General features: G+C 32.6%; 3 protein-coding genes across 4 annotated transcripts in view; all 3 read left to right on the top strand.

Annotated features, from left to right (window-relative positions):
- Positions 1-26,170, top strand: part of LOC127714986 (uncharacterized) — an 82,718-nt gene that overhangs the window by 18,571 nt on the left and 37,977 nt on the right. The gene's annotated exons all lie outside the window — the stretch shown is intronic.
- The window catches only part of LOC127714987 (uncharacterized), a 43,525-nt gene that overhangs the window by 5,088 nt on the left and 12,267 nt on the right, over positions 1-26,170 (top strand). The window contains exon 4 of one of the 2 annotated variants that reach the window (XM_052221029.1): positions 277-603. The exons of the other annotated variant lie outside the window; for it this stretch is intronic. Within the exon in view, the coding sequence (XP_052076989.1) occupies positions 277-404 (128 nt within the window). The 3' untranslated portion in view covers positions 405-603. Of the gene's footprint in view, positions 1-276; positions 604-26,170 lie in introns of those variants that run through there. 2 annotated transcript variants of the gene reach the window in all.
- On the top strand, positions 9,441-25,960 carry LOC127714984 (uncharacterized). The gene is made up of 6 exons (XM_052221024.1): positions 9,441-9,687; positions 15,027-15,835; positions 17,454-17,546; positions 21,530-21,589; positions 23,370-23,476; positions 25,192-25,960. The coding sequence occupies exons 4-6, from the start codon at positions 21,538-21,540 to the stop codon at positions 25,687-25,689; spliced, it is 657 nt and encodes a 218-aa protein (XP_052076984.1). The 5' UTR covers positions 9,441-9,687; positions 15,027-15,835; positions 17,454-17,546; positions 21,530-21,537; the 3' UTR covers positions 25,690-25,960.

The following is a 26,170-nucleotide window of genomic DNA, read 5'->3' as shown; positions in this document are numbered from 1 at the left end:
AAATGTAATGTTAAATATTAATCAAATCATATATGTATTTTATTATAAATACAATATGCCATAAATATGTGTTTTATCATAAATACACCATGCCAAAAGATAAAAAAAACCCCACAATTATGTTCGTCATACATGTATCATTATTAAATTAACCTCGTCATTCATCTTCATAGACCATCTAACCTCTACAGTAACATTATTTCTATTTTATTCAAAGGTATGATTTAAATCCCAAACAAATACTTATATCTAGTGATTTGTTGGATTTTGTTATAGGTTACAAATGTTATAGACCTATGGCTGGAATAGAACTTCCAACGAGATGTTATAATGCCACGTGGGTAGAACAGCAACAACATTACTGGGCTAATTGTCACCCACCAACATGTTATTATCCTCCATAAGTCATACCATAAGAAAATAAAGATAGTGAACCACGTTTTTATAGTAGACAAGATTTACAACAGAAAACAACTGTATTAAACTGTTTAAAGCAATCGGTTATGTTATTATAAATATTTCTCTTAGACTCTTCTGAGCAGATTTAAACTTTTCCTGACCTGTCGATTATTTTTTGTTATATTAAACATGTGGTTCGTTTGATCTCATTTGTGATATGTTTTATCTAAGACACGCGTCTTACGAGTTGATTTTGATAATGAAAATACCACGATTCCGTTATGGGTTTGAGATTTTACTTAATTGTAACACATCGTTATGTACCGGTCGAAAACCTAGGAAATATGAGAAGAGAAGCAAAAGATACCAAATTGATATTCAAACTCATGACTAACTTACAATATAAGTATGGAGTATATCTTATTTACTCCCAGATGGTACGATAGTCCAGAGCTTAAGTGTTTTATTACTATGTCCTTGATACAGAACTGCTGCCTACAAGGTTGCTGTTGAACCAAGGGTTTCAAGTGGTAAAGTACAAGTCATCCCTTCGAAAGTTTTCGCACGTCATCACAAGTTGACCAAAGATGAACACGGATATGTCCTAATTGTCGTAATCACAATCTCTTCTTCTTTTCCTTAATTGTGACATTACCAAATTTGTACTTATAATGAACTTAATGACTGACGTATCTAGTGAAGCAGGATATTCTTACCCTTTCGAAGCAACCAAGATTAACCACAGTTTTTGGTGGAGCTTGTTTTCTTCAGTCCTATATTTTTAATGTAGTATTTTGTGGATTTGTTTGTCTTTTTGTCGTTTGTCATTTTTTTCCATAGTGTTATCAAAATCTCTTCGACTTAAGAGTTTTGAAAATGAACTGACCATTTTATTACTTTTGTGCGTCCATAGTGCTTTTCTGAATTAACCTTTATCTGGAATGCTTAATACTCCATAGTGAAATGAGGAACGTGGTAGAACATCATCAATATATTTCAGTGTGCAATTTAATGAGTTTACTATGCTAACGTATTATATTTTTGTCTCTTAAAAACTTTGTAGAATTCTTCATACCGACAAAAAAACACCTCGGCTGGTTTGAAAACTTACATCTATAAGACTCCTACTATTTTTTTGAAACTACACAATTTTGAGCGATTTGGGAAATGATATATCAAAATGTCACTCATATAAAATTAAAAAAAATAATGATTTATAATTTCATATTCTTCGTCCGGTAACAAGTGCCATTCTTTATTACAAATTGATGAAACGGTATCTTCGAGATTGGATTGGTCATATCCACACTCTTTCAACCATTCTACTTTCATGTTATGTGACGATATATCATTTTCTATAATGTATGATACTTGATTTTCATAAAAACAAAGTTCTTGCATCTTCCTTTCTTTTTCTATACACAGTATTATTGCACTGTTTATTGGCAGATTATACCGTAAGTAAGATAATTTAGTACACGCTCTTACCAATTCAACAAAAAAAAAAAGACAAGCTACGGAACTGCTCATCAAAATCAAACCCTTTATCATCTTCTGAATTGTCAAAGACGAATGAAAGGTTAACCAGTGTTTTGGAATAGCATTTTGTAAAGTGCTTCAAAAGGACTTTTAGTTCTAGATCAGTTGTGAAGAAGGTCTGTCCAATATTTCGTAAAAGTATAAAACATGGAAAGTCTTCTAGTGCTACTGGCAACTGTTTAATTTCCGAGTCAACAAGAAAAGTTGGGCGTATTGTTAGTATCTTATTCCAAATATGATCATTTAAGGTTTCATCGTTGGGAACTGAAATGTCATCTGATTCACTATCTCCGTACAAAGCTAATTCAGAGAGACTTCTATCTACTATTTGCAGGAGGCAATTACCTGTTATGCATTTACGTCGGATTGCTAACTTCCTCAAATTTGCAAATAAGCTGAATAATTTCATATAGTCAAAGTTTCCATAGGGGCTTATCAAAAGAAAATTTTATGCCCTACATGCTGATCGTGTATGATTGAAAAAAGAGTTGAAAGTCCCTCGTCATTATCTATCGAAGGCTTAAAAGACGATATATCAACAGAATTAATATCTAGACATGTTGCCAAAAGGTTGCAAACGAATGAGGAGAACGATTTTGTAAAATTTTGAGTTTGTTTTGAAATGTTTTTAAATGGCATATACCCAATTCCAAGAAAATGTAGGTTCAAACCCGAAATAGACGTTGCTTCTAGTACATGTAAAATATCTTCTAAGTTTTCTTTATAGAAATATAGTTTATAAAGGTTTTAACATTTTGCCTATACTTTTCAATACATGATACAAATTTGTGTATACTCCGCTGTATGTCGACCTTGGATTCCAAGTCATCACAGTCTAGTTCAAAATATTGCCAAACTTTTGTCGCATTAAAGAGATTTTTCCAAGCAAGTATAGCCCATGCCAAGTCGAACTTTTCTTACCAGTTCAGAAAATCTTTTGTGTGAATTACTGTAGTGGTTGGCACATCCAGAATCGTAACCATGTTCTGTGTGTACTAAAGCAAAACAATTCGTCATTATAATAAAAAGCACTATCATATTCAAGGTCATTAAAACTACAAGATGAAAACGAGCTATTTAATAACTATGATTTGCATCACTATCCCAAACAAATTGTCAAGTAATTTTGTATAAACTCTTTGATTCTATTGTGTTAAGTCAAACATTCATGGCAGTACCCTTAAAATAAATGAATATTAACATATTTGAAAAAAAACCTTCCAATTTTTTGTAGAATTTTGAGTCGGATGTGAATTTTCTTTAAATGCCATATACTCCATTCAAAGAGTTCTACCAAGAACGAGGAGTTGCTTCTAGTACATGTTAAATATCTTCTTAATTATCCTTATTATAAACAAGTTTAAGGTGTTTAGCATTTTGCCCATACTTAACAATGTCTGATACAACTTGTGTATACTCTGCTGTATGTCATCACAGTTTAGTTCAATTTATTGTGTAATGTTTGTTTTTTTTTAAATAAAAATAACACCATAAATAATAATTTTAATCTATCCTTTATAGTGTCATAAGTGATAGCATAGCAAAAATACTTCAAAGATCAAATTGTGATATTGAATTACAGTAAGTGAGTAACAAAAAGGACGAAAGATACCAGAAGGACAGTCAAACTCACAGATCAAAAACAAACTGACAACGCCATGGCAAAAAAAAAAAGACAAACAGACAAATAATAGTACAGATGACACAACATAGAAAACTAAAGACTAAGCAACACGAACCCCACCAAAAACTAGGGGTGATCTCAGGTGCTCCGGAAGGGTAAGCAGATCCTGCTCCACATGTGACACCCGTCGTGTTGCTTATGTTATTACAAATCCAATAAATAGTCTAATTCGGTAGGTCACATTCGTGAAAAGGGAAGGGTATTGTAGTCACGACAGGAACATATCCGATATCATCTGTGAAACGGTTATTCCATAACGGTAAGTTTGCACAACAAATGAAGACTATGTTTATTACACATATTTTAAAAGTGTTCCAGAGGTATTAAATCTTTTATCATATTATTAAAAAATACTTACTCAATTAAATGAAAAAAATAAATACTTTATGCGACTAGTCAGTCCTAATACTGTAATAATAAAGGTTGAGGTGGTACCTAACACTACAGGGAGATCACTCTGTAAAAATCAGCTAAACGTTTTAATCACGTTGTTTTGTTAAGGAAATATTACGCTTCTCAATGATCAAAATTAGTGTTTGTCAAACTGCTATATAACCAATGAAATTTTTCTGATAAAGTGGTTGGTTCAAATTTTTTGAAATTTTTATATTTTTGTCAAAAGCTCAAAGTAAACATTTTGTCAAAATTTTATGAAAATTAAACATGCCAAATTAATATTAGTCAAGGTGTTGGGTACCACCTTAAATAATAAATATCCGTCCTATCACACGAAGGTCAGTCCTATAGATACTATTTAAACTTTGACCCCACTATGATAAAAACTGATTTTTATTATTTGAAATCTATTACATTGGAACTATCTTTATAGGACTAAGCAGGTCTATGTGTAATTATCACAATATTAAAACTTACAAATGACTGTCAGCGACCCATATTAATTCATAGGAAACGTGCGTTTAATATGTCATTCTGCATTTAACCTACTTTATATTCATTTATTTTCATATAACAGAGAACATGCATAACTTACATTTACTTGTACAAAGGGAGGCTAAGATTTAAAGAAAATGTCCGATGATCCCGCCCGCCAACCAACATGGGAGCCATGGATAAAAATTTAAAAAAACCCCGCTAAAATGCCAAAAAAATACCGTTTAATATCCTAAAAAATTGTTGAATAGATAAAAATCTGACAGGAAAAAATTGTTCATATTGTCAAAACCTACCTTCTCTTCATCTTTTCCATGCATCAGCATGTTACGGTTATATAAAATATAATCCTCAATTTTAAATCTTAGTAACGGAATGTGCTGAATATCAATTTCTTTAGAAAAATAAAAATAAAAGCTGTGACATTTGTACGCTTCCAATACCAAAGTTTGCTTATCTATAAAAAAAACCATTGCTGAACACTAGAAATGATGTAATATGAAGTAACTTTATGATACTATGCAAAAAATAAAAATGACACTGTAACAAACAGCCCGACCAATAGTTCAGAAGCTATCACAATAAATATTTTGAACTCATGAAGATTACAAGATCTATTCGTCCGGATCGTATGTGTTTCTTGATTAATGCGGTTATCAAAACGCCCACTTTCTTTTAGTATATTATGATTAGAAAAAGAAAGCGTGTATGAACTTCATTTGAAGATAAGGACATAAGAAAGATGAAGTATTTCATCATACTGGTAAGTATGTTTTACTGTTATCTCAGGTTAATTTGTTTTCATAATGCACATTTGGTATTAAGTTATTTAAGAATTTGCTGTCTTTTTTTAACACAAGTGTTGTACCATTTTATTATAAAAAAAGAAGGGTTTTAGAAAGACTTGCACTTTTAACGTATATTATTGATCATATTGCAATTTTTAAATTGATGAATATACAATTAATTAGATGCCCAGTATGACCTTTTGACTGTGAACAATAAAATTGATGGATGTTGAAAACCTTATGATACCAAGACTCTTAGTTTCTTAAAATTTTTTAAATTTATCAGCGGAGAATTTAAAAAAATCACACTATAATTCATGCCAGTTCCTACGCATCGACTACTGAGGTTATGATACCGTCATTTAGGTCACAAATGCGATGTCAACACTTCCGTACTATTAATATCCTGTAATTTTAACATTTAAAGATAGAGTAGACACATACGTATTAAGTTTGTTCCGGTATACATGGGAATATTTTTATGAAAAAGTACATAATTGAAAATGTATTTTCTGTACCTGGTAGTAGGTGAGTATTTTTTTTCTTTTTGACTTCAAAGACTTAAACGAATGATTTTCATCATCACTTTGAAAAAGGATAAATTTCCGTATTTTCAATTTGTTTCGTCTCGTGTTCTTATAGATGTTTATTTTAATGTATTGTATTTTATCTACACTTTTTAAACCTTTTTATTATTTTTATTATTTTTAACCTTTTATATATTTTTAACAATTTTTATATATCATCATCACCGTTACTGTCAAGTACTCTGTTAAGAATATATAATACACGTTTCTTTGTGTGCCATTGCAACAAACCAGGAACACGAAGTTAATCCAGATTCACGACAATAAACAAGGATATACGAAACAGTAAAAATGTTTGTAGTTACGATTTATAGATTGAATGTTGATTACTTAACATTAATTGTCGTTAAGACACAGAAACACACATAAAGAGTTGACCTCTCAGACCGAAATTGTGAATTGTTCGCTCTTTCCCAAAATGAGTTTGGCGTTTCCTTTTACTATAGAGGACATCCTATTTGAGACTAGAGTCCGACCCATAAAAGTAATATGCTTTGGTGTGTCGTAAAACCTCAAAATAGTGTGTTGGGACAAATTTAAGGGATATCGTGAAAACAAGGATATGTCGAGATCCATATAATCTATCTTGTGCTCTAACATATGAAGCCAGTCAAAAACGATCACTTGATCTACAACGTCAGACAATTATTCTTCAGGGCTTAACAGTGAAGCAAGGCCACGGTCTGTTTTGCTGATCGTCTGACGATAACTAAAATCGAACATATATAATGATGCTTACAAGTGAGTAAACCTGTAAATCTTGTTTTAACAAACAAGGACCCTTCGCTAGACTGCTGGACTAGTGAAGTAAATTGTTAACAGCGGTAGTGCAATATAATGTTGATTAAAAAAAAGTTTGATAGATTTTCGACAGAATGGTCTACAATATCGTGTTATAAATATACAAGGCATCGTTATACAAGACGTACGTTTTAGTGCTTACTAAAAAGGGTTGATAAACAAGCTATATCCTCAGTATACATGCACCTAAAGATCAGGGACTCTTTTCACAAAAAATCTTACGACTAAAATTGATCGTAAGTTATACTGAAATGTTCATGACTAACGAGTGTTTTTACTCGTAAGATTTTTTTGTGAAAAGAGTTGCTGATAAGTAAACGTTATCCTTATCCTCTTGAAGTCATTTTACGAATTCGACTTCACATAATTACAAAAAGATTCGATACATGACTGTACCTGAAAATCAAATTATCATGACAATTAAAGTGAACATTATTCTTGTCTTCTAAAAAGTGTTGCAATATTGACTGTTTAAGAAGCATTCAAACTCTGAAGTTCAGTGGTTAGTTCATGTCTATGGCACGCTGGAACTACATTAATTAGACCATTATAGATTTACGGTCGACCATTATAGATGGACGCCGTAAATTAATCTTAACTATACTTTACGGTCGTAAATGCATTTACGAAATCTTCGAAGACTACCTATCATTTACGACTGTAAAAGCATTTACGGTCGTCAATCTATAATTGATCCCGTAAATGTATTTACAGTTATCCGTAAATGCATTTACAATAATTCGTAAATGGATTTACGCCTGATTATTAGCAACAATTCATATGCACCCAACGAAAATGTGTTATCGTAAAGGCTAATTAAATAGTCCAATAGTATCCAAAAAATCCCCCATAGAGAGAGAGGATTGATTCAGGTTTTTTTTTAACGTGCACATAGCGTGACACTTACCTAGACGAGGTATCTGATTCAGAGTTCCTATTCCGAGACAACGTGGCTGTGTATTTATACACCTAGCACAGCCAAACGGACGCCCTCTTCATAATGGGCGCAACTGTTGGATGGGGGAAATCCAGGAATGACCATATTTCAATACATCAGTCAACACTTCGAGTCTTTATGTATGTAGAAATATTCCTTCTCCTTCCAATTCTTCAATTTAAATTTCAAATAAAAACAAAACACAGTTAAAATAAACGGATGATTAAAACCTAATGTTACTTGTTTTCTCGTTGAAGTCTATTAACATACACTTTTATTTATATGAATTTTAATTATTCAAAACAGCAAATTTGACTTTTTAATAGATCTTGCCTTGCTGATCATTTTTGTGATTTAAAGTGTTTATTTATCTATTATAATTTAAATCATATAAGGCATAACGAAAAAAAAATGTTTCTCTCTAAATATCATAGTTTTCATGATAAAAGGCAAAAATGAAAAAAAATGGTAAAATTTGTCATTATGGGCAATAACTCCTATGAGAATTTGTCTAACAGTTTTGACGTATATGGACAATTGGTAGAGTTCATAAGTCTGAACATTTTTGCTCCTTTCAGATTTTCTCTATTTAAAACGGTTAAAAAATAATAGACAAAATTTGCATTTTACCCCTATGCTCTATTTTTAGCCATGTCGGTCATGTTGGTTGGCAACGGGGTCATCGGACACATTTTTTAAACTAAATACCCTAATGATGATTATGGCCAAGTTTGGTTAAATTTGTCTCAGTAGTTTCAGAGAAGAAGATTTTTGTAAAAGATTACAAAAATTTACAAAAAATTGTTAAAAAATTAATATATAGGGCAATAACTCCTTAAGGGGTCAATTGACTATTTTGGTCATGTGGACTTATTTGTAGATCTTACTTTACTGTACATTATTGCTATTTACAGTTTATCTCTATCTATAATAGTATTGAAGATAATAACCAAAACCTTCAAAATTTTCTTAAAATTACCAATTCATGGGCAGCAACCCAACAATGGGTTGTCTGATTTGTCCGAGAATTTCAGGGCAGATAGATCTTGACCTTATGAACAATTTAAATCTGTAAGATTTGCTGTAAATGCTTTGGTTTCAGAGATATAAGCCAAAATCTACATGTTACCCGTATGTTCTATTTTTAGCCATGGCGGCCATCTTGGTTGGCGGGCCTGTTCATCGGACACATTTTTTAAACAAGATACCCCAATGATGATTGTGGCCAAGTTTGGTTAAATTTGATTAAGTAGTTTCAGTGGAGAAGATTTTTGTAAAAGTTAACGACGACGGACGACGGACGCCAAGTGATGAGAAAAGCTCACTTGGCCTTTTAGGCCAGGTGAGCTAAAAACGCATCAAATGACTGAGTAGGTACTACAAAGTTGGCTACAAAAGGAGGGAATATCGAGTAGGGGTTGATCGTTTGCCTTGTTACCTACTCACAACTCAAATAGTAATTTTTGAACAAAGGTTTCTTTAAAGTGCAGATAAAGTGGAACTCTCTCAACACGGATATCTGATTTAACGTACATGTTCCAACTAGTCGGGTTGCATTCTTGGTGCATCATTCAAAACTGCATACGCTCCTTGTGCAATAGTGTTTAACAATTAAATTTAGATATATTACTTGTCAATAGATTAGTTGATCTTATTAGATGACCGAATTGTTGTTGTTGCGATTTGCCCTAGATCCTTTGTTTTTGGATTAAATAAGGTAGCTGGAACGTTTAGAAAGGTTGTAAACACAATTGCTCTTTTGTAGCCTTTTATCAGCGCTGTTTCTAAAGCAATGATTTGCAACAGTGATACATGCTTATCATGTCTCATATTTTGTGGTAATTAATCAGTAGGTATAGGAAACACTATTCCAATTGAAGGCAAAGACGACAAGTAATCATGCTTCATAATAAGGTTTCCTTTGCACTTCCTCAATTTTCATATTCTAACCTGGATTTAGTGTTGCTTTTGAACCAGGATGTTACGTCATCTGCTTTAAAATGGATGCACTTTATGTTGTTTGTGTATAATCACAGAAGGATATAACTAGTTTGACACAAGGTAAGAATTGATTACTAAGATGTATATTGATTATTAATAATTGAAATATAAATGTGAATGCATATTTTAAAATCAACGTTATGGTGGTGGTGAACTATGAATATATATATATATGTGTTCTCCATAACTTAGTGTTGATGTCAGCTTAGAAAAGCTAGCTGTATCTAGTAGACACTATTTTGAAATGGAAATAAATAACACACTCTTAAAAAAATTATGTCTTGACACAATGTCAATATGAATGAAAATTGATTCTTGTGCATTTTCATATGTTTTATATATATATTGTTTTGTGTATTGATAATTTGTCCTAAGGTTTATACATGTTATATGTATGTGTATAGGTAACAGTAATTTGCATTTGTGATAAAATATTTGTTAACTTTCCATGGTCTGTTGTTTATATATGGAACAAGTCTCGTCTCGTGTATGGCATCAGAGCTGGAGTGATAATGTACATGTAAATCAAAGCAGAGACTTCTCCCTTTGTTTACCTGCAACTTATTCTAATTGTTACATTAATTGTTATCCAGAGAAAGACAATCCTGTGATATTGGCTACTGGACGTGAAAAAAAAAACAATTAGTAAGAACGAACTGGAAGTTGTCAGATAAGTGCCGTAATATTAAATGTAGATATGGTATGCGATTGATGTGAATTCGACTTTGGCGTTATGTTATTGATTGGGGAGTCCGTCCGTTCGTGTGTCCTTTCCATTTTGTATCCACATCCGCTCCTGAACAGAATTTTAAGAAACTTTCAAAGAATCATGACAAATTTTGCACCTCTTATGTCAGTTCTTCACCGAAATGATTTTGGGGTTTCCATTGGCATAACATAATGATTTTGGGGGTTTACTTTGGCATTACATGATGATTTTGGGGGTTTACTTTGGCATAATATGATGATTTTGGTGGTTTATTTGGCCTAACATGATGATTTTGGGGATTTACCTTGGCATAACATGACGATTTTGGGGGTTCACTTTGGCCGCATAACATGACGATTTTGGGGGTTTACTTTGGCATAACATGACGATTTTGGGGGTTTATTTTGGCATAACATGATGATTTTGGGGGTTTACTTTGGCATAACATGATGATTTTGGGGGTTTACTTTGGCATAACATGATGATTTTGGGGGTTTATATGGCCTCACTTGATGATTTTGGGAGTTTACTTTGGCATAACATGATGATTTTGGAGGTGTACTTTGGCATAACATGATGATTTTGGAGGTGAACTTTGGCATAACATGACGGTTTAGGGGTTTACTTTGGCATAACATGATGATTTTGGGGGTTTACTTTGGCATAACATGATGATTTTGGGGGTTTAGTTTGGCATATCATGATGATTTTGGAGGTGTACTTTGGCATAACATGATGATTTTGGAGGTGTACTTTGGCATAACATGATGATTTTGGAGGTGTACTTTGGCATAACATGACGGTTTAGGGGTTTATTTGGCCTAACATGATGATTTTGGGGGTTTACTTTGGCATAACATGATGATTTTGGAGGTGTACTTTGGCATAATATGATGATTTTGGAGGTGTACTTTGGCATAACAGGATGATTGTGTGTTTCAGGTTTACGACATATAATCTAGATACACAAATTGAGAAGTTCGTGCGCATGTTAAACTGGTTTAACCCTATCACATTTTAAGCCTGTACATCTTTATATTTTCTTTTCTACTAGTAAAATTAATACAAAAACTATAGATAAAAAGTCAATATATTTTCTATATACAAATTATCAACCTGTTATTATTATAACATGACGTTGACCATAGATGAAAAAGGTCGGACACTTACCATTGTTCTTTTGGAGAGAAATCTGTTGGGAGTGTATTTGAACGTTAAATTTGGGGAAAATTAAGATAGTATCTAAAAACACTGTAAAAGTCAATGTGTTGAGTAAACACTGTCCAATAAACCTAGCTTTATTTATTCCTTTTGTAAACAACACATTTTAGTAACAATTGACAAATTGATTAACAAAGCCCTCGCACATAACAAAATTTTAATAGAATAACTATGTATAATTCTTTTTAGTGACTTATGTGCAGTATAATGTTTTTCTCCAAGGTCAAGGTGAAACTGAGATATTTTTTGTTAAGGTTATTTTTAAATACACCAGTAAAGTACAAATGAACTTTATGAATGCATTAACATAAATCAATACATGTTTCATGTTGAAATGATCTGTTACATCGATGTGAATTGGATATTTTTACTGATTTCAGTATATGCATGTACTATTACAAAAATTTCGCTAAATCACACAAAGAATTGACAATATCAACTTCGGTTCACTGGCACACTTAATTCTTTTTAAAGAAGTAACTCAGTAAAAACTTCATTCAACAGGATGTAAACAGGTGAAAATAAAATAAAAATATAGTATGAAGAAAAGTTTCGTCGTCTTTGAATTCAGTCAGGAGTAAAGTATATGTTGATACGTTGCCAAATCCGTATATGACGATGAACAGCGAGTAGCATCGACATTTTAAGTTCGAAATTTTCAAATTATAGTTCTTCAGTGATAAAAATCAAAATTCACAAGTTTTGTTTTTTTTCTTTTTAAATCGGTAAGATATTGTTGCCATGGCTGAAAATGGAACATAGGGGTAACACGCAAGTTTTGTGTGCTATTTTGAAACCCGTTATTGATGGAGAAAATTTCACAGAACAAAATTGTTCAGTATGTAAAGATCTACCTACTGTCCTTTTTTACCAAACTTGTCAGAGACTTTTCATAGGAGTTATTGCCCTTAAATTACGATTTTTATCAATTATTTCCGTGTTTGCCTATCATCGTGAAAACTATTATATCAGATTATTACATGACAGTTTTCATATCAGATGTTGTATCTACCTTTAGTCAAGATATCAGCCATCGAGCCCTCAAAACATGCATCTTATATGAAAATTATCATGTTAATATGATCTTTTTATCGCACACTTCCACTTTGAAAAATATCATTCTCTAAAAATGTTTAATTTAGAAAATATAAATCTCAACTACGCAATTTGTACTGCAAGACAACAACATAGCAAAAATTATTAGAAAGGCTACTTTACAAATTTGTCAACAAGGCCAAAGTTGTCAGTCGAATCATTATTAGAGTTATATTTAATGATAATTTTACCCAATTGTATGCGAAACGTTTAAAAATAAAGAAAACACCAGAAATTTTGAGTAAGAGAAGATTTACAAAAATTCATCATTGCAGAAGTTGTCAGTTTACCACAAATAGGAATTATTGCTCTTTAATGATGATTTTTACCTCTTGTTTTGGGTTTTATTTTTATGAAACTATAGACAAATAAAGAAAACCTGTTAGCAGCAAACATGACGAGAAAGATAAGATCTGCAAAAAAGTCGACGGTGCCAAATAGTCAGTTGACCCCTTAAAGGAGTTTTTGCACCGAAATGTTGATTTTTTTATTGCTTTGTGCAAATATTATAGAAGATAGAGAGATACTTTCAATAGCTAAAATATCAGCCAGACCAATAAAAACGTGACCAACAAAGATAAAATTATCTATAAACAACTGATTGGAGTTATTGTCATTGAAAGATGATTTTTGCCCATATTTTGGGCAAAAACTGTGTAGATAGCGAGAAATTGTATACAGAAAAAAATATCGCCAATACAAGATCAACAAAAATAGATTTTAGTTATGAATTATATACGAGTCTACAATCATCGTTGCGGCAGATGCACATAGATCGAGGTGTGTGACACAGGCTGTGTTGAGCTTCTTGTAAGTTGTAGAGTTTCGTTATCATTACCTTTGATTTGTTTTTAACTTCTCACTTGTTTTCCCTTTTCTTAATTGCATTAGGAGTTTTCTCTTTCTGTATTTCAGCTATCAGCTGTCTGTCTCTCCCTTATTTTGATCTTGAATCATTGGTTGATTAGTTTTGCATTATCTTTTTCTTCAGCTTCTTTTAGTTTCAAAAGAACGTCAGTCTCTGTTATAGTCGCCCCACTTTCAGGAATTACATGAATTTTCTTTCTTTCCTGTCTTTTGTTGTTCTGAAGTTTTTTGGTCGCTTTCATTCAGTAATATATTGATGGTTCTTACATTAAATATATTTTCATTCATAATCGCTAACTGTAAACGAGTCAGACATCTCGTCTTTAGCACCATTGTTGTGTTTACCATTTGAAACTCGGATTATGTTTTTGTCAATTACTCGGTAATCTTTGTTCAATTCAGTCAAAACTGTTGTAGACTCGAGGCGAATCTGGTCGAACGCGTGTTTCTTATTGAGTACGTGGTTTTATCTCTAAATAAAAATGTTATAAAACGAGTAAATTGTGTCATGGCTATTATTAGATTTGTTTTAATGATTTTTTTTCAAGCTTGAAATAAATATGTCTATTTTTGTCTCGCCTTGACGAAGTCTACAAGCTAGAATTTACTATGCTTTTTCCGGCGGCGTCATCAACAATTTGTTAAAGTTTGTGTTTATGTCAGTTTAAGGAGAACCAATTATAATAAGTTAATGATATTTGGTATGCAGTTTAATTGAGGTCTGGAGCTGGCATGTCAGTAACTGCTAGTAGTCCTTTGTTCATTTATGTATCATTGTCATTTTGCTTAGTTTCTTTTGTTACCTATTCTGACATCGGACTCGGACTTCTTTTAAACTGAGTTTTACTCTGCGTATTGCTATGTGTTTCTTTATTCTACATTGGTTAGAGGTATAGGGGGAGGGTTGAGATCTCACAAAACATGTTTAACCCCGCCGCATGTGTGCGCCTGTCCCAAGTCAGGAGCCTCTGGCCTTTGTTAGTCTTGTATGTTTTTTAATTCTAGTTCATTTATATGTTTTGCAGTTTATGGTGGCGTCCCTTTTCACTGAACTAGTACACAATTTTATTTAAGGGCCAGCTGAGGACCACCTCCGGGTGCGGGATTTTTTCGCTGCATTGAAGACCCATTGGTGGCATCCGGCTGTTGTGTGCTCTTTGGTCGGGTTGTTGTCTCTTTGACATATTCCCCATTTCCATTCTCAATTTTAGTTGTAATAGCATTGACTCATCTTTTTTGGCCCTGCCCCCTCAGTCATGGTCTTTTGCTTTTGAAACTGAATTGTTTACATGTTAAAGTTTGTGATTAGGTCTGTTTAAGGAAAACCACTTATGATATAATGATATTTGGTGTGCAGTTATATCAGCAGTGGCATATCTTATTTCCATTTCCATGCAAATGTGAAAGTATTGCTATTGTTATTTCAACATTTGCATTTACTATCAAAACAAACAGTCGAGACATATCTCTGTGTCATCAGTTTATAGTTATAAAACTTCTATTTTAGTTCTTTGAGTCAAAGATGTCCGACTGGATTCCTCTGGTTGCACAAGTTAAGTCGATCGTCCAGATATCTGCTGGCGATGAAGAAGGTGCAAAGCAAACCCAGGAAACATTTGCAAAACGATGTCCTATTGTTTCCCAAACCGTATCTGTACACCAAGCGTTCAACGGGAACATGGAAGGTGCAAAGGAAACACAGATGGAGTTTCTCAGCATGATAAATGACACAGTAAATAGTATTCCAATAGTAGGTCATGCAAAAGGTGTGGTGCACTATATAGCCGGTGACAAAATGGGTGGCGATGAAGCTATGAAGTCCGCCTCACATACGACTGGTACTATAGATCGTGGTATTGCTGGATTTGGATTATTAGGACCTATTGGTGCAATTGCAGGAGGGATAACAGGAGGGGTAATAATGGATGCAACAATTACAACAGCGGACACATTAATCCATGACGAGGATAAACCATACGGATACTTGAATCAAATAAAACAAATAAAAGAAAAGCCCGAGGATGCGGGTCAGTGGGTTGATATGGCTACTTCTCTAGCTTTTGATGGTCTTGCCGGACATACTGCAGGAGTGGCTTACAATCAGCAAACGGCCAAGGCAAAAAAGAACAGAAATAAAGGCAAAAGCCAAAAAAAATCAGAAACCATCAACGAAAAAACCAAAAGTGAAATCTGAAAATAATAACCGAAATGCTGATTATAAAATACAAAAACCATCAGACTCCAAAAACAAGAAGTCAAAATCACAGAGTATCGAATCCCATGCTAAATCTGGGAAACACCCTGTTATGTTATCAGGTATGTTATAAACGTATCTAAATCTGGGAAACACCATATTGTGTTATCAGGTATGTTATCAAAGTATCTAAATCTGGGAAACATCCTGTTATGTTATCAGGTATGTTATCAAAGTATCTAAATCTGGGAAACACCATGTTGTGTTATCAGGTATGTTATCAAAGTATCTAAATCTGGGAAACACCATGTTGTGTTATCAGGTATGTTATCAAAGTATCTAAATCTTGGAAACACCCTGTTGTGTTATCAGGTATGCTATCAAAGTATCTAAATCTGGGAAACACCCTGTTATGTTATCAGGTATGTTATCAAAGTATCTAAATCTGGGAAACACCATATTGTGTTATTAGGTATGTTATCAAGTATCTAAATCTGGGAAACACCCTGTTGTATTATCATGTACGTTATCAAGTATCTAAATCTGGGAAACACCCTGTTGTGTTATCAGGTATGTTATCAAAGTATCCATGAAATCAGTGTCTCAACAATTCAGTATAAAAATAAGGAGATGTGGTGTGATTGCCAATGAGACAACTATCCACCAAAGTTCAAATGAAGTGGATGTAAGAATTTATCTGCCGATGGTAACGACTTTTATCGGTGGTTGCGAAAAACAATTGTATATTGTTTATTCATAATCTTCTTGTTAATAAACTTTCGTCGATTAAAATATATATTACTACATGTATATGCGTATGAATACGATCAATATTAACGTCACTTATCCGGTACGTTGTGGCCAAACGTTTTGTATCAAAATATATGAAATTGTTAGAAGAAAATAAATTACACCTTGAAAGCAAAAAAGGTGCCTTATTAGAACACCTAAGCTATTCTAAGATCTATTTTATCCAAGGTAGATGGTGGAGTGTCCAAAAATTTAAATTCATAAAACTAGCGATCAATATATAAGAACGCCATAGTCATATGCAATTTACATCTTACATAGATATAGGAAGATGTGGTTTGAGTGCCAATGAGACAACTCTCCATCCAAGTTACAATTTATAAAAGTAAACCATTATAGGTCAAGGTACGGCCTTCAACACGGAGCATTGGCTCACACCGAACAGCAAGCTATAAAGGGCCCCCAAAAATTACTAGTGTAAAACCATTCAAACGGAAAAACCAACGGTCTAATCTATATAAAAACGAGAAACGAGAAACACGTATGAACTACAGACGACAACTACTGTAATCAGATTCCTGACTTAGGACAGGTGCAAACATTTGCAGCGGGATTAAACGTTTTAATGGTACCAAACCTTCTCCCTTTTATGAAACAATAGTATAACATCACAACATAGAAAAACACACTATAAAATATCAATTAGAAGGCTTAACTCAATCAAAAAACGTAAATTAACACACAATGAACGAATAAATTTGACCTGTGACACCTGAATGCAAATACACAGTTAATAAAAAGTTACAAGGGATAAATAATAAAAGTCAAAAGTAAATAAACAGGTTTAAACAAAGTTAAAGTATGATATCACTGTAAAATTTCAAACAATTTATAGAAAATCTATTACGGCATATTAACACGTATGTAAGAATAATTGATATATGTTGATGATATAGGTTATTTCACTAATGTTTGGTAACCTTTTTTCAGAAACAAAAAATTACCAAGAAACCAATACGCATCAGCCAGCGTTTTAAGTCACATTAGCTATTGCAGATTTTACTGAATCTACTAATGATGCAGGTACAAACGTTGTCTATAATGTTGCTTACTATTTTAACAGATTTATCTTTTGCAGAATTACAGTCAGTGTTATACTTATTATTCCTGAGTAATTGTTTGTACACAGAAGCTATATTTGATTTACAAATTATGTATTTGTGCTTAAACTAAGTTTCAACTCCCTCTGGCAGAGATCACAGTAGACTTTTGTAGAACTATTTCGGTTTGAAGCTCACTCATATTTTATTTGTTTGCTTCACTAGAGTTTGATCGCTTTGTCCGTTTCTAATAAAGACTATTCATGCGCATTCAAATCGGCATCAAACGTTATATATATATGTAGGACTCAAATCTATGGTGGGTTCCAGATCTATGGCAAATTCCTGCAAATTCCTAATCTATGGCAAATATGATGTCACAAACGCAAAACAAATCACAAATCTATTGCAGTTTTTTGTTTTCTCCAAATCTATGGCAGATTTGGATATTACGTAATTATCCGTCACAATTAAATAACTTCATGTAACGTCGAAGCTGTCGCTGACAACGACGGTGTTGTTATTCAGAAGGAAAAGAAAAAGATAGAAAAACAAGTTTGCAAGGATCCTAATCAATAAATAAAGTGTGTTTGTTTCTACCCTTGTTTTCTTATTTTCGTGTTGCTGGTGTTGCCCTCACCCTTACTTGTACGAGCTTTTACTGTGCATTTTGGTTTGCTTTTTGCTGTTTTGTTATTTTTTGTATCCCTATGATCTCTGTAATTTTCTGTTAGAAGTAACACAAATTAAAGTATTTTGTCAGCTATATAACAGTGACTACCTGTACTATTGTAGCAAATAATCTTTCTTGAGATTTGGAAATAATGATTATGTCATATATTTCTAATAGATATTAATATTATTTTCCGCTATAAATATGTCGAATAACTGTACTGGTAGAGAAATAAGGATTTCTTTTTAGAAAGTCACGTGTTTGAGGCCAGTCATTGTTCATTACAGGACTTAAATCGTCATCAGTCAAAAAAGATTTACATTATTTAGCGCTCAAATCGACATTAGTTAAAAATTCAAACTGCTTTTTGTATTGTTAAGGGACTTGGTTAAATGAAGAGGCAAACAGGTACCATGCACAGAGAAGGAAATATGTATTCTTCCGGGGCACATAATTTTAACCTTTAAGTATGTGTTCATTTTACAAACAGTTATGGATATGGTAATAATCCTAATCCGTTTTTCTTATACTGGTTTTTACTTAAAAGCAGCTCTGTGGCTACCTTTGGACATTTCGACATCGAAATCACATGTCAGATATGTACTGACTAGTCCGACCTTTGCAGAAAATTTGTCATAGATTTGAAAACTAGAAACCCGCCATAGATTAGGAAACTAAAAAGTTGCCATAGATTAGGATTCTAAAAAATCTGCCATAGATTTGGGATGGCATGACGTCATATTTACCATAGATTAGGAATCTGCCATAGATCTGGAACCCACCATAGATTTGAGTCCTACATATATATATATATATATATATATATATATATATATATATATATATATATATATATATTCATAAAAAGTAAAAAGAAACACAAAGGCCAATCAAAAAGCAAAAGTCAAAGAAAGGCAGTCAGGAACATCGAAAAAAATAAATAAACAAAACAACAACAAAAAAAAAAAAAAAAAAAAAACATATATCCCTTGCTCCAGAAGATTAGGGGGAAGCAGTTTCTTCTCTACTAGAAGGCAATTCTGTTATATCATAAACTATATTTAAAAATAATGTGACTTTCGAAAAATATTAAAAATTTAAAGGTTGACGTAGCAACTTTTAATTTTAAGATGGCATAATCCAGTAACATCGTAGAGAAGATATTCCATCATAAGATCGTATGAATAAATTATAAGAAAATATGCATTCATGAAAAGAAACTACATTGCAAATACACTAAAATCAAATTGTTGAATTATGTTTCAATAATGAAAGCAAATTATATATATATGTTGGCGGTTAGTGAAGAAGGAATTGTGATAAACATAACACCAAGCAAACAAGAAATAAAAATTAAGTGAAGTTCAAGTTAACCTAATTAGAGAAATAAAACTATTCCATATTGAGACCAGCAATTATTTTCCCTTTTGGTTCAGAAAGAGAGGCGAAAGATACCAAAGAGACATTCAAGTCACAAGTCGAACATAAACTGACAACGCCATGGCAAAAATAAAAAGACAAAAGGACCAACAACAGTATACAAAACACAACATAGAAAACTAAAGACTGAGCAAAACGAACCCCATTAAAAACTTGGGAGATCTCAGGCGCTCCTGAAGGGTAAGCAGATATAAGTCTAATTCGGTAGATTACATTCGGGAAAAAGGAGGACGGGATTGTTGTTACGGCAATTCGAAAATATCTGTCGTCATCTGTGAAACATATATTCCATAACGGTCAACCAACTCGCTCGTGATAGCGTCCGTAAAATTTTCGAAGGGTGATTTCAACTTCACCACTTGTAACGCTTGGTTTAAAAGCTTCCTTATGAGCAGCAACCCCTTATCAAGAAAATCATGATAAGAAACGCAAGCTGATGATATCGTATAAACTGGGAGATATATACTCTATATACAGGCGCTGCTGGAATGTTGCAACATAAAAATGGAAAGTTCACAATTGCGAAGTTGAAATCATCTCTTTTGTCTGTTCTCAACCGACCCTCATTTTCAATTTCTAAATGTAAGTCAAGATATGAGACAGACTTAACTGTATCTTGTATATCCTTTGTTTCAAGTTCATTGGGATAGATTCGTTTAACATAGTCACCAAACTTTGAAATATTTGTGAGATGACGTCATCTATATAGCGGAAAGTAAAGTTAAAGGATAACGCAAACTTCTATTCATTTTTCCTAACAAACTAAACTTATACCAATCATAAATGCGCACAACGTCTCACAAGTCTGCAAACTGGGCCAAAAACGTTTAAACCTCAGATATATATTTCTCACCATTTTTTACATCGCGATGACCTTGAAGTAATTCTGATGTATTGCTATCGCCTAGATTTCCATTATGTAAATTAGTTTTGGGTTTGTAACCGATCTATAAACATGATAAATACGCGCACATAAACGAGTGCAAAATAACATTCCTTATCGTTTGATATAAATACAACTCTTTAATGAATACTGATAAAAATATTTTTGTTTACAACATAAATTAATAATATGAAAATGTTTTGTAGTTAGATATATATATATATATAAGTAAAAAATCATTGATAATATCAATGCACACGTACCGAAAATTGTGATCAAGCATGCGGAAGAATATCTCAAAGAACCTTTTGCGACAATACCGACAAGTACCGGTAACTCTGTAATTGTTTTTGCGGGAAAATATGAATGCCTACTCGTATCCAATCTTTAAGAAAAATCGAATTTTGACAGAAAGTGTCCACCATGCACTTGAATTGCACTATTATTAGAATAGTAGAATAGAATGATATACAAATGGATGGAAATCATATATACATGTAACTGTTATTTTAATATGAAATATAACAACAAATCAGTGTATACTGATTTGTATCACTACAATTTAATAGTTATTACGGTGAAGTTAAATTTCCTGTCATTTATTTATCATCCCCGCACAAACTTGTTTCAGAAAAAAAATATCTCTGTACATTAACCTCAGTTTCAGGTAAAGAGATATATGATTTTTTTCTGAGACAAGTGCTGTTGACCATCCACAAGAACTTGTGGTCATCCGATGTTCAGTACTTCAGTACTTTGATTAAAACTTTACATGATCTTAGGGCTAGTTGTTTTTTGGCAAAGACTGCGACTGTCTACATTCTTTTTCTATACACATTAACAAAAAATTAAAATTACGCCTTTTATATCACGTCTACAAAACATATGATGTAATCTAATGTACAAGTAATCCAGCATAAAGTTATCAAAAGAAAAATAAACAATTATAATTTGAATTTTTTGTCAACAGCTGCAACCATGGGTAAAGTAATCGTAGCTTCTAAAGGGATACTGGACAACAGCTCGGCAGGTAATTATAGTTTATTAATATTTAAGTTGACAAACATGTAAGCAAAAAGTAGACGAAATACTTGGGTTGTGTTTTTCTAAAACCATAAACTTTAATTTGATCAATGATAAAAAAAATTATACCACACATTTAACTCCGCGCATGTTTTTTGTTTCATTTTTTTAAACAACGTTACCATTTTGATTATTGAAAGTTGTTGTTTTTGAGAAAAAAAAAATATTTCGATTTTAGGGGAGATCAGTGGTATACTTAAGTTTAATCATTTAAGTAGGGTGTGGCAAATATATTATCTTAGACGGACTGATTTTGTGAATCATGGATAACATTAATAACGTAAAAAAACTCAACATGGATAGAAGGATAACATTTTGTACGCCAGGCGCGTGTTTCGACTACAAAACACTCACCTGTGACACTCGAATCAAAAAAGTTAAAAAGGCGAAATAAAGTACGAAGTTGAAGATCATTGAGGACCCAATAGTCCTCTATACATACATACAATGTTGGGATACTTTGAATTTGTTTAGACCTTCCAACTGTTTTGATTCGAGCACCACTGATGAGTTAGCATACCAAATTATAAGCCTGGTATCTTTGATGAGTTATTTAAAGCGGATCGGAAGATCATTATTTTTACAATTTTAGCATAAATTATAAGTTTTTAAGTCATTCTTCTCTTGATTCTCACCTTTTCTAAGTAAAAACAAAAACCAGTGTTTTTGTAATTGCAGACACGGATAACAAATCGATACACCTTTACATTCTTGAAAAGGTTATATTTCTTGGCTTTCTGAACTTTTGGTCTTGAGTGTACTTGATGGCGACTATCCCAAAAAAACGATTTGCATTCACGGAAATCAAATTATTCATTTATATATCATTCAACATACGTATCGTTGAGAGCATTAATACACCTGCAGCAATAACTATATTCAGTTAAAACTAAACGAGTTACACAATAAGAACATTCGATATGCTTCTTAATTATATTAAGAAACAGAATTAAGGAACCAAAGAGTATATAATATTACAGTTTAGAATATTCGAGAGCAGTTTGACAAAACATCCTTTCGAAAATTTCTGTTATATCAGTCATGCTGTACATATTCAAATAGTGTTAGTTTATGGAATTTTGTATAATTTTAAAACATATTTTTCCTTTATTCATCAATTCATGGTTTTCAAACAACAGGATTTTTGAAATTTCATTGTTTGTACCATGTTATGAATATGGATTGTTATGTCGTTGTTTTGCCACAGAGTCCGTGCTTACACGTTTTAAAGTATTTCTCAGAATGCATTCAATTCTATAACTGTATTATGTATCAAGGAATTAATCATCAAAGCACGGTAAATCGCTCTTTATGTATAAATAGGCACATGACCCTTGTGACAGAACAGCAAATGGACTAAACAAGTTGGCTTGTTCCGCATAAATGACTTTACTCCATTTCGGCGTTATATTTTGTACGTACACTTATTTTGAATAATTTTAATAGGGCAATTTGTTGCATAAAAACAAACGCGTGGTTGTGTGACGATACTTGTAGTGTCTTTGGGTATTTTGATACATGACTGAATAGTAAACTACGACCCTTGCCTCACCCCAAGACGTTTCATGCAAATTTGGGGAGTTGGGGAAGAAGCATCGATAGTGTAATGGACGACATTTTTCACAAGTGAATTTTTGGACTTAATCACAGAGAGAAATCTCTGTAAATCACCAACTTCTATATTACAATATATAATAGTATGTTTAAACAAATCATTCTTTATGTAGGTGAATTCCTGGTAAATACTTTACAGGGGAGTAGTTCTGCGAGGTTGCGACATAAAACTACTGAAAGTAAAGATAAAGAAGTATCGGAACGACCTCAATTATTTCATGTAAGTCTATTAAACTGAAACTAAAACAGAACGAAAGGATGGCCATTTGACAGGCCTGAAATTGCAGAAAGACAAAATTCTTCAATCCTAACTAATAGTGTACGTATATTTTGCTTATATATATGCCGGTCTTGTCTAAATAGTTGATTGTTTCTGTATTTGACAATGAGGTTGTCGGGTACATTAATAAACTAGATGTTAAATTAATTTTCTTTACCCAGCAACTTTTCTTCGATACACATTTGTAGCGTTTCACGTCTGGCAAAGAATTCAGGATGAAACCGGTCCGTCTTGATATCGCAGTAAGAAGTACGATTTTGCTCCCCGTTTTAAAACCTTACTATGACGTTGATACAGAGAACACCAATGAAAACAGCGTTTCTTCAGCTTCTGGCAAGTGCGTGTTGGGATTAAGTGTATAGAAATAATTATGTTATGTCATGCTCTATGCACATTTTAACTTAGGTAGGCATCGATATCTTTATACTAAGCGTTAGCAAGGTGCAAAATGTTGACAAATATGATGCATACCCATGTTAAACTGAGCATAGGACATTTAAGACACGTTCGAAAGGCAACCATTTTGATTTGATGATGCCATTTTGAAACGTTATAGAAAAACAACCGTTTCATGATTCAAAACTGAACAGATGCATGTAGATTTATATTTTATTTAATTTCCTAGCATGGGATATCGACCAAATACTAACGTCCATTTTGATTCGCGGAGTTATTCAAAAAACAAGTGACGTTGCAGCAATTTTAATTGTGACGTCAATCACGTGCACATCATGTGCTATTTGAATTATAACATGGGTTTGTTTACAAAGCGAAAGAAGAACGTAATATTAGAGTATGATTAGATACACCATATTCATTTTTTTATTACACAAATAAGATTATGAAGTTTTGCTACGTCATATAATGGGATGTCCTTTTGATATTCGAAAGGTTTTCACTAATATAAAAAGCCATTGTCAATAAGCTGTTTGTGATTTCTGAATATTGATTTGAAGATTACAGAAAGAGGTTATTTAGTCAGTTTTTTTTTAAAATTTTCCCACTTATCCAATTCAATAAGTTTAAAGACCTACAGCAGATATATGAGTAAAATTCAATTGATTGATTGATGTTCAACGCCTGTTTGATGTTGGATATTTCGTGGGATAAGTTTTTATTGGTGGAAGAAGCTGAAGTGTCCATAGAAACCACCGATCTTCGACAGGAAAACTGACAATCCAATTAAGATTGGAAACAAACGCGCCAGCCACTTTCGATGTTCGAACTCACAACCTCGGTATTCACGGCTATTTTTACATGTTGATTATACTTTGAGATTTTCGATTTCAAGGGGCCAAGAACGATATTATCATATTTACCATAATACATTTTGATCTTTACGTCTTATACAACTTTGTGTACACTCATGTATTTTTATTTTTATTCGATCAAAGCAAAATGGATCAGACACAAGTAAAACATACTTAATGTATGCCGTCGTTTGAGGTTTTATTTCTTCTTTTGTCTATTTTATTTTTTTAATAACAATAGCAAGAGTTACAAATAAAGCATACACTTGACGTTTATTTATATGATTTATCAATAGAATATAGGAACAATAAAGTAAAATAATAGTATTCGTGAATTTCATCAAGGATTTAGAAATATATATGCATCTATATTATACATAAATATATAATAAAATTTTATTGTAGATTCCTAAAGAAGTGAAAGTGATAAAAATATCTCAGTTATTGAGGGGAGATCATATAAAATATAAAAGACTCTTTGGCTACTCCCATCATGCAATAGTTACCAACGTTTTCCCAGAAAGTAATGAATATGAGATCGTTCATTTTCAACCGCCAGCATCTGGAAATAAAATGAAAGATTCACCACTCATCAGACAGGAAATGAAACAATTAGATGAAGCGTTTTATGTCTTAGAGTATAACGAAAAGGACCGTTATCTTCACGAGGCCACAGCCACCATGGCAGAAGTTATCATCGGGTACACAGAAGAGGATAGGATAGCTATATACAGTGTGTTCAGCAACAATTGTGAACACTTAGCCACATATTGTGTTACTGGTCAAGCATACAGCACACAAGTTGAGAATGGCAAGGAACTTGTGAAAGCATTGGTCAAGACCGGAATGATTGCGGCGTCGAAGAGTGTAAAGCGCCAAAGAGAAAATATTGAAGCAGGTTAAAAAAAAAGACAAGTTCGTTTATGTGTGTAAATATGAATTACTGTCAATGTGCAAAACAAGTTTGTGATAATTTTAGTAAATATATAAAACATATAGACAAGCAACGACTGGAATATTACTTAATACGATATATCAATTTACACGAAAGTAATTAGTCTTTAATATAAGTTTAAACGATAAAAGTGTCATTTTTGTAAATTTCTGTCTGTAAAAATCTCTTTCATTGTATTTTAATTATAACATTTTGGTAAATAAAGTATCTTTTTAGCTATACAGATATCGCACACCATGATCGTACACTCCATTTTTCTTATACATCATTAAGAACTTGAAGCAAGGCGCTCGATGACTTGTCAACTAATTGACGATACTGTTTATTTGTTAAATTGATTGTTAAATCTGTTTAGAGTTCTATAAATGAAAGGAATTGAATAGAAAATAAAACTACAAAAATGTACTCTATTCCCCCATGTTTAAAACA

This window comes from Mytilus californianus, unplaced genomic scaffold (genome assembly GCF_021869535.1).
Source record: "Mytilus californianus isolate M0D057914Y unplaced genomic scaffold, xbMytCali1.0.p SCAF_9, whole genome shotgun sequence".
Taxonomy (NCBI): domain Eukaryota; kingdom Metazoa; phylum Mollusca; class Bivalvia; order Mytilida; family Mytilidae; genus Mytilus; species Mytilus californianus.
This window is presented reverse-complemented; position numbering and strand designations above follow the sequence as displayed.